This window comes from Lathyrus oleraceus, chromosome 6 (genome assembly GCF_024323335.1).
Source record: "Lathyrus oleraceus cultivar Zhongwan6 chromosome 6, CAAS_Psat_ZW6_1.0, whole genome shotgun sequence".
Taxonomy (NCBI): Eukaryota; Viridiplantae; Streptophyta; class Magnoliopsida; order Fabales; family Fabaceae; genus Lathyrus; species Lathyrus oleraceus.
Genome location: NC_066584.1, coordinates 378408322 through 378418968, shown reverse-complemented (window position 1 = coordinate 378418968; position 10647 = coordinate 378408322). Strand labels below are relative to the sequence as shown.

Sequence of the window (10647 nt, the reverse complement as noted above, 5' to 3'; positions counted from 1 at the left end):
GCGATCATTTAAGCGACTTTAGTTAACGATGTTTGATTATTTTAGTTACCAGTTCTTTTCAATACATGATATATAGAACTTAATTGAAATTAAACTACTCGCAAGTATATCTAATTAGGAATTGCATCACTCTACCATAAGAAAAATGAGATTTAAGAGAGATCGAAATAAAAGGAACAAACAAATAGAGTAAGAATTATATTAACTACAACAGAAGACTCTTATTAATTTCACTTGTAATAGTGATGCACATAAATTTTGTAGTAACCATATAGAATATTATACCATGCATGAAGCAAAATGACTAAGAAGTCACAATGCAATTATTATTTGAAATCAAATATATATGATATATCTTAAGAAGATTGAATAATGCATATGCTAGTAATTATAAGTAGCTAAAACAAGAATTTCTGTTTTTTATTTTATTTATTTATTTAAGGGATCTATTCATTTCCTCCCGAACCAGAACCGTATCCTGAACCGTAGCCAGAGCCACTGCCAGAGCCATAACCTCCATTACCTCCTCCTCCACCACCTCCGCCACCTCCTCCTCCACCTCCGCCTCCTCCTCTTCCACCTCCCTGACCATATCCACCTCCTTCACCATAACCAGAGCCAGAACCATAGCCTGAGCCACCAGAACCTCCACCTCCACCTCCACCTCTACCACCACCTCCTCCACCGCCCCCACCTTCACCTTTACCACCACCAGACCCATATCCAGAACCGTATCCCGATCCATATCCAGAACCATACCCCGAGCCACCATTCCCACTACCTCCTCCACCACCTCCTCCTCTACCACCACCACCTCCTCCTCCTTGTGATCCTCCACCATATCCTTCACCCCCACCAGACCCATACCCAGAACCACGTCCTCCTAGAGCACCACCACCACCACCACTACCACCTCCCCCACCTTCACCGCCACCACCACCCCCACCTCTACCACCACCAAGATACCTAGCAGCACATGCTAGGTCTACAATGAACAAAACAATGAAAGCAACCCCTATGAACTTGGAGCTTGCCATGGAAAAAGTAGTAGTAACTAACTGAATGTATATGAGAAAGTGATGTGTTTGAGTACAATAAGAATATATCTGTTGCACTTGTACTTTGCTGCATAAAAGTGTAAGATGATGGACCCTATTTATAGACATTGTAAAAGTTGTTCTAGTAAGTTCCTGTTGATATATACTAGTATTATCAAACACCTAACCGTTACTATTTGTTTGCTTGATCATAAATCATATGAAGAAACGTGTTGCTAGGGATTTCTTTAGTGGTGGTGTCAATGCACCGATAGTGGGATATTAGGTGTCGGGGAATCTCTGCGTTCTTTTATAATCCTTATAGTAGTAGAATAACACTATTTGACATACAGTGACTTAATCTTACTTCCACTTTTGACTTAACTATCCTAAGCTGAATAATAAAAATAGAAAATGGAGCCAATGAGCCATGCTTGTCATGTCAACCTGTTCACATACATATATGTAAGGATACCAAATGCACGAGCACAAAAATTAAGTGCACTTTGCAAACTGGCACTATAATGAAATATGGTTGCAAGTTCATATTATTATACAAGTATATAGATTGGTATGGTGGTTTGACTTGTAAATATTTTTATTCAGCAATTAACATGTGTTATAATTTACTAAAAGATTCTAAGTGGAAACTTGTGTTGGAAATAGTTAATTTTGTTATTGCTATTTTTATTATTATTAATACTTTATGTTTGGGTCTTTAGGAAGATTCATTATATCAAAATACTTTAATTAAAAAGATTAGTATTTCATTATTCTTTATCACAAATAATATTTTGATGTAATATGGTATCAAAGCTCTCATTCAAGAGCGTTTAGCTTCCGCATAACAAACTCTAGTCACTTTAGTTGCGGTTCCTTTTTTCAAAACCCTAGTCACCTCAATTGTGGTCCTTTTACCCAAACTCTAGCCGACTTAATTGCGATCTCCTTGTTGTTGTTTTCATTGCAATCATATTTAAGAGACCTAAGTACTATTCGTCTGTGTTTAGTATTCATACAATTGCACCTATCCCCACCCATTTTTAGTCTCGCTACTAACACCACTGCCAAGACCTTGAAAAAACCGTCCAGACCCCGTAATTTCACCATCGGAAGACCCTTCACATGCTCCACTCTTTGGTTGTCGAAAAAAGTTTTTTTCTTCTCCATGTCTGACTAGAAGAAACGGGGAGGAACCTATGTCGAGAATAAGAACGACGAGGTGTGGTGTACTCATTACAACAAACCTCATCATATACTCGAAGAAATATTGGAAATTGAACGAAAAACCTCATAATAGAGAGTGAGGACATAATATAGACTTATTAAGAAAGGGAGGACATGCGCACATGACTGAAAGTACTAGTAGAGACAGTCTAGAAAAAAAGTGCAACTTAACCTAAGTGAAGTAGAAAAGGTGATATTTCTCCTCGATAAGTTGGAGAAACCAACATGTACTTATTCTTTAACATATTCAAGTACATTTATATTTCCTTTTTCTTTTGAAAAATCTCCATTTTTATTTGGACTAAATACTTCAGATATACCCTTTAAACAACACTAGATACTGGATTATGGGGCCACTGATCACATGAAACACTTCATCACTTATCCACTATAAATGGTACTCTTTATCTGTAATGGGTCAAGGAACAATTCAAATGAACTCATCCACGACCCTTAACAATATCCTTTACATCCCAAAATTGTCTATTAGCCTAATTTCCATATAAAAACTCACAAAAGATATGACAAAAGACATATCGTGTAATGTTCTTTTCTATAATAACTTTTGTGTTTTTCAGGACAAGAATTCAGAGAAGATGATTGAAAGTGCTAGAGAATGGAACAGTCTTTACAACTTAGATAACAAAGATTCAAGTCTAGATTTTCTTAGCGCAAGAATTCCTTTTTTTGTTATAATAAAATGAGTACTTTTTTGTTTTATCTAATTCATACATATGTGTGACGTCTATCTAATATTCCAAATATTTCGGGTTCCCATTGATTCCTAACCTTTATTGATGATTTACTTGGGTTACTCAGTCTACTTACTTAAATAAAAATATGAAGTTAGTAGCGTGTTTCCTCAACTTCTCTCCATCGTTAAAAATTCAATTTGGTACGAGTATTAAGATGATCCAGTAAGATAATTCCAAGGATTACTTTAATCATAATCTTAATTCTTTGTCAAAATGAAGGTATCATCGATTAGTCTTTGTTTGTTAAAACACCCCAACAAAATAACAATATTGACAAAAAAAATGGATTCGTTAAACCAAACACATGATATGATATTTCAAAATAAAGTTCCCAAGAAATATTAGGGTAATGCAATTTTAACGGTATCATATCTCATAAATCGTTTTCCTTATACTTTCCTTGCCTCCAAATCTCATATGAAAGTCTTATCCTCATTCTATCCTAATGTGTCCACTTTTAGTAAGGTCACTCCTAAAACATTTGGGTGTACATCGTTGATCCATATTCATAGTGATGGTTAATGCGGCCGAAAGTGCACAAATCACGTTTAGTATAAAAGATTATTGATCCCACAGAGACCAACCAACAACTATCATTTTCTACTATTACTATGTTTATAGAAGACGATGAGAATAATTTTGAGTTGCAAAAGCGAAAATTAAAATGGTTTTAATTTAATCATGAAAACGAGAGATCGGAATGCAGTTCTCGTCGACCGTTGGTGCTCACAAAGTTGTACCTTATATTTATAATGAGACAATATTTTCTTGTAGAAAAAGAATTAATTTAAAGGTACCATTCGCTTTCGCGTGATCGGTATCAGATTTTAGCTCTGCACTCTAACTGCCCGCTTTTGCGCGTCCAACGTGTTACATTGCAAAATCTCTTTTGGAAAATAATCATTTTTATTTACTTAAAAAGTTTCTTTTAGCAAAAATTAATTTAAAGATACCGGCCGCTTTCGCGTGATCGGTATCAAATTTTAAGCGTATAAATGTCCGCTTTCGCGTGTATGTTTATACTCTGAAAATCACCTTTTTGAAAATTGATTTTTTCTTAATTAATAAAAAGATATTTTCGCAGTGTTTATAATCAATTACTAAATGTTTCTACAGTCAGATACAGGTTTCACTCTTTCGAGTTGAAACCGGTATCGTCGTGTTTCTGCTTTTCGCATCAAACTTTAGTTATTAAAAACAAAAATTATTCAGACACAAAATAAATTCTCATTATAACATTACACATACGACTCATTAGAGCACTGTTAGTACAACACATTCCAAACTCAGATAATTTAATCTAACATGGTGAAAAAACTAAACATACAACATTTAGTCATGTTCATAATAACTAAAATAAGCATGTATGAAATAATAACATTAAAGTAAAATAGAAGAAAATAGGAACCTGAATAATAAAACTGGAATTTAATATCAACTGCTTTAAAGGGAGACTTAAATCTGGTATAGAAAAACTGGAAATAAATTTCGGAAAAGCTATGCCGATAAGATTAAAGCAGAAGGTACACAATGACAAACAAATTGCTCCAAACTTAGAATTAAAATTGCAATAATCACTCAATATGAGCAATGATCACTTTTACATGATATAATTTCTGGATAATACAAAACTTGGATAGTTTTTCTGAGTCCTAAAAGGCCTATTTATAGATGCCAATTCGTGATGTAAGTTATTAAAACATGTCTTAAAGTGGTGGAGAGAAAATTTGGAAGTGGGGAAACTGCTTCTGAAATAGGGAAAAACTTCTGGATTGAGGTGCCATGACGGGCGTCATGAACACGACGGGCCGTTAGTCAGGAAGGTGACAATTTTCTTCTTCATGACGGGTTATCCATCATCTAGCTCAGACAAAACTTCTCCATTTCGTTGAATTTTGGCTGACAGGTTGACCTTCAAATGGGTGACGATCGTCAAGATAGTCAGGGTAACCATCATGATAGCAAATACCTTGCCTTTTCTCCCCGTTTTCAATATTTTTCACCGTTTTGTCGCGCGGAAGCTTCCATCCACCGAGTACCTAAAATAGACATACACTATCAGCATAATACTACAAAAGACATAAAGACGACACAAAAATGCATGCAAGTTGAGTAAAATTATACTATATGTTTCCGAGTCATCAATGGTAGAGGGTAACTTTTGTTGGTGGAAAGGTAGAATGAATGATGAACGGAAATATTCTATTAAGAGAATGATGGCTACAAAACATGATAAAAGTTACAATGATTGTCACCCTATTTATAAGCTAAAACTAGGGTTACTAAAATAGGATAAAATACTAAAATACCCTCTAACAAACTTAGGGGCTAAGAAAATAGTACAACTAATAAATATGAATTACTTCTAATACCATCCCTTAATTCATATTCCATCAAAACTTGTAACACCAATTCCATCCCTTAATCTGAGAAATTGATCAGTCTTGATAGCTTTCGTCAGAACATCTGCCAACTGTTTCTGAGTGCTGCAGTGTACAACTTCTAACATTCCCCTCTGAACTTGATGTCTCAAAAAATGATACTTGGTCTCAATGTGCTTGCTTCTCCCATGCAACACTAGGTTTCTGGCAAGATTGATTGCAGACTTGTTGTCAATCATCAGCTTCAGAGGTTTGTTTACTTTAATCTTCAGATCCTGCAATAGATTCAGAATCCACACAGCTTGGCATGCAGTAACAACACCTGTAATGTATTCGGCTTCACAAGTTGACAACGCCACAACAGGTTGCTTCTTGGAACACCAAGAAATGGGACCTCCCAGAAATTTGAATAAGTACCCAGACGTACTTCTTCTGTCAACTCTGTCTCCACACCAATCAGAATCTGAATAACTCAGAAGTTCTGACTCATCCTTTCTTCCTGAAGGAAATAATACTCCATACTTCAGAGTTCCCTTGATATACCTCAGAATCCTGACAGCAGCTTGGTAATGGGACCACTTAGGTTTACTCATGAACCTACTAACCATCCCAACTGAATAGCAAATATCAGGTCTGGTATTGCACAAATACCTCAGAGAACCAACCAACTGTTTGAAGGTTGTAGCGTCCACATCCTTTCCATCAGAGTCAGAATCCAGTTTCTGATTTGTATCAGAAGGTGTGACAGCAATCTTACAACTCTTCAGTTCAAATTTCTTCAGAAGTTCTAATTCATACTTGAGCTGATGCAAAATAATACCTTTCTCAGAGTATCTGAACTCCATCCCTAGAAAGTATGTCATTTTGCCTAGATCAGTCATTTCGAATTCATTCATCAGAACTTTCTTGAACTTGGCTATCTCCTGTTCAGAACTTCCAGTCAACAGTATATCATCAACATATAAACATACCAGAGTTATATTTCCTTCAGAAGTATGCTGAACATAGACACCGTACTCCATCTCACATTTCTGAAAGCCTTGCTTCTTGAAAAATGAATCAATCTTCTGATTCCAAGCTCTGGGCGCTTGTTTCAATCCATATAGAGCTTTGTATAATCTGTACACCATCCCTTCCTGATTCTTTTTCACAAATCCAGGAGGTTGTGACACGTAAACTTCTTCTTCTAATGGACCGTTCAGAAATGCAGATTTTACATCTAAATGCATCAGAGGCCAATTCCTGTTAGCAGCTATTGCAATCACCATTCTGATTGTTTCGTGTCTTGCTACAGGTGCAAACACTTCAGAGTAATCCAGCCCAGGTTTCTGTAGAAATCCTCTGGCTACCAACCTTGCTTTATGTTTGCCAATTGAACCATCTGGCTTTAACTTCTGCTTGAAAACCCATCTAACGCTGATGGCTTTCTTGTCTTTTGGAAGTTCTGTCAGCTTCCAAGTCTTGTTTCTCTCTATAGCATCAAGTTCTTCTTTCATGGCCTTCAGCCAGAGCTTCTGCTTAAGAGCCTCTTCTATACTTATAGGTTCAGAGTCTACTAACATGGCACACTGAATAACTTCTCCTTCAGAGTCTACTTCAGTGTCTTGCAGCATGTCAAATTCTGCATATCTTCTGGGGATGTTTCTGATTCTTTGTGGTCTCTGAACTTGTTCAGAGTCTTGAGCTTCAGAGTTTCTAGCTTCAGATGGTTGACTTTCTCTAGAGCTTTGACCATCTTCAGGGGCTGGCATATTTCCAGAGTCTGAATTGCCATCAGAATCTGGATTACCATCAGAGTCTGGGTCATCAGAGTCTGGATCATCAGAGTCACCTTCATCTTCTGAGTCTTCTCCAGAGTCAGAATCACTATCAGAATCAGAATCAACGTCAGAGTTTACTCCAACTTCAGAAATTCTTAACTCTGACCTTTCTTCAGAAGTTCTAACATCAGAAACAGATTGAGACTTATCCCAATTCCAAACTTCTGATTCCTTCACAATCACATCTCTGCTGAATTCAATTTTGTTGGTTTCTGGACAATAGAGCTTGTATGCACCTGTACTGTGGTACCCTATCAGAATCATCACTTTGCTTCTATCATCCAGCTTCTGTCTTCTGGCTTCTGGAACATGTTTATAACAAACAGAACCAAACACCTTCAGATGACTAACACTTTGCTTATCTCCAGTCCACTTCTGTATTGGAACTATTTCCTTCAACTTCTTCGTAGGACATCGATTGAGTACATACGTTGCAGTGGCAACAGCTTCTCCCCAGAGCTTCTGAGGAAGTTTCTTCTCCTTTAGCATGCTTCTCACCATATCAAGCAAAGTGCGGTTTCTTCTTTCAGCAAGACCATTGTGTTGAGGGGTATAAGGAGCAGTAACCTCATGCTCAATTCCATTCTCCTCACAGAACTTCTGGAACTCTTTGGAGTTATACTCACCTCCACCGTCAGTTCTAAGAATCTTCAACTTCTGACCACTCTGATTCTCAGCCTTCATTCTGAACTTCTTGAATTCATCAAACACCTCGTGTTTAAACTTAATAAGGGATACCCATGTCATTCTTGTGAATTCATCAACAAATAACACAAAGTATTTATTCCCTCCAATCGATGCTACTGGAAATGGACCACACACATCAGAATGTACAACTCCCAAGGCATGTTTTGCTCTTGGAGCAGTTTCTGACGCAAATGACAATCGTGGTTGTTTTCCTTCCATGCAAACTTTGCATGACTTTTCAGGCTTCTTAATTGCAGGAATTCCATGTACCAACTTCTTTGAATTCAGATGTTTTAAGCTTCTGAAATTCAAATGACCAAATCTTCTGTGCCACAACTCACTCTCCTTCTCAGCACTTGTTGCACTAAGACATTCTGAGTCTGCAGTTCTGACATTCACCTTGAATATTCTATTCCTTCCCTGTTCTGACTCCATAATCAACTTCTGATTGCAGTCATACAGCTTCAGAAGATTGTCCTTCATGGTAACTGAAAAACCTTTCTCAATTAATTGTCCCACACTCATCAGATTGCTTCTGATGCCAGGTACATACCACACGTTCTGAATCAATGCTGTTTTCCCATTGTTCAGAATCACTCTGACATTTCTCATACCTTCTGCATTAAGATATTTGTCATCAGCACATCTGATCTTTGTCCTCTTTTCAGAGTCAAAGTCAACCAGCCATTTCTTGTTTCCAGTAAGATGATTTGAACAGCCAGTGTCCATATACCACCAGTCTATCAGATCCATATCATCAGATTCAGAGGCCATCAATAGCACAAATTCGTCATCAGAACTTCTGGCTATATTTGCTTCTTCTGATTTTCTCTCCTTGTTTGACCAACAGTCTCTAGCAAAGTGACCAAACTTCTTACAACAGTAACATTGAATCTTCTTCTTGTCATACTTCTCTTTTCCCTTATGAGCATTCTTTTGTCTATCAGAGGTTGAGCTTTCTGACTTCTGACCACCATCAGATCTTCTCCTGGCTTCTGACTGCTTCTGATACCTCCTATCAGAAGTTGCTTTCAGAGCCTGCTGCTCTACTTCCCTTTCAGAAGTTCTCTCAGTCAAACGCAACTCTTGCGCTTCTAGACTGCTCTGCAACTCTTCAATTCTCATGGTGCTCAGATCTTTGGAATGTTCTATTGCTACCACAATGTAATCAAATTGAGAGGTAAGGGATCTCAATACCTTCTCCATGATTGTTTCTTCAGAAAGAGTTTCTCCACACGCTTTCATCTCATTAGTGATCAGAATCACTCTGGAGATGTATTCAGAAACTTTCTCATTATTCTTCATGTTGAGATTCTCATATTGTTTTCTCAAGGACTGAAGCTTCACCTTCTTCACTGATGCGTCACCACCATAACATCTAACCAGTGTGTCCCACGCAGCCTTTGCTGTCGTTGAATCTGCAATCTTCTCAAACACATTTACATCAACACATTGATGAATGAAGAACAATGCTTTCTGATCCTTCTTCCTTACTTCCTTCTGCGCGTTTTTCTGTTCATCCGTCGCATCTGCTGCTACCGGAACATAACCATTAGTGACAAGATCTAGAACATCTTGAGCACCGAACAGTACACGCATTTGGATCATCCAACGATTCCAGTTTTTACCGTCAAATACTGGAAGTTTGGTATTCATGTTGCCGTTTCCGTTCATCTTTCTACCTTGCACAGTACACTCAGATTTCTCACACAGTGTTTCCCAACCCACAGAATTAAAATTCTGATCAGATTTTGTTCAAGATTCAACACGAATCTAAGAATCAAAATCAAACACACAAGACCTCACGTTCACTCGTGTTTCCCGTGTTTCCCAATGAATCCGAACCGAAGCTCTAGATACCAATTGTTGGTGGAAAGGTAGAATGAATGATGAACGGAAATATTCTATTAAGAGAATGACGGCTACAAAACATGATAAAAGTTACAATGATTGTCACCCTATTTATAAGCTAAAACTAGGGTTACTAGAATAGGATAAAATACTAAAATACCCTCTAACAAACTTAGGGGCTAAGAAAATAGTACAACTAATAAATATGAATTACTTCTAATAACTTTATCCTAGAGCCTTAAAGTATGTCTTCATATGATATTCTTCTACCTAAAAGGGTTACAATTGTTATCATCCACCATCTCATAAATTCTTTGTCTCTAGAGATGTCACTTTTCATGAAAAAGAAAGTTATTTTGTTGAATCTCATCTTTAGGGGGAAAGCGTAAATAAGGAATATGAGTCTCTCCTACTTCTTAACCTTACTCTCGGACCATAAGTTGAGGTTGAAACTAGTAGTGTCAATGTTGGAAATGAACTTTATTCTGAAAAATATGAAAATGTTGAATCAAATTTAAGATATGAGGTAAATTTGACAAGAGAAATGTAAGAAATGAACTATATACAAGAAGAAAGACCATTCATAAATCTACTCATATCCAAGAGTCCAATTCGACATTACATGAGGTAATATTCGTTATCCCTTCAAACTCCAGTGACTCAATTTATGAATTTTATCATGAACATGATCTATAATCCAACTCAGCTCCACCACCACTACCATCACATTCTAAAGATTTACATCTTCTAATTTTCCTTAAGATACTAGAAAATGTACCAAAAAGACACTTTACCATATATCCAACTACCTAAGCTCTGAACATGTTTTACCTACTCATAAAGCCTTCCTCACAAATCTGAACACTATAACAATACCTACCTCTCTATC

The 10647-nt window shown here is 37.0% G+C and overlaps 1 protein-coding gene across 1 annotated transcript; it reads right to left on the bottom strand.

The window, feature by feature from the left end:
- Positions 1-446: 446 nt before the first annotated feature.
- Positions 447-1166, bottom strand: LOC127095746 (putative glycine-rich cell wall structural protein 1). The gene has a single exon (XM_051034393.1). The coding sequence runs from the start codon at positions 1164-1166 to the stop codon at positions 447-449; it is 720 nt and encodes a 239-aa protein (XP_050890350.1).
- Positions 1167-10647: the final 9481 nt, after the last annotated feature.

Bases quoted from the DNA above. Each gene is read 5' to 3' on its own strand.
- LOC127095746 (XM_051034393.1), bottom strand. From the start codon at position 1,166: ATGTCTATAAATAGGGTCCATCATCTTACACTTTTATGCAGCAAAGTA.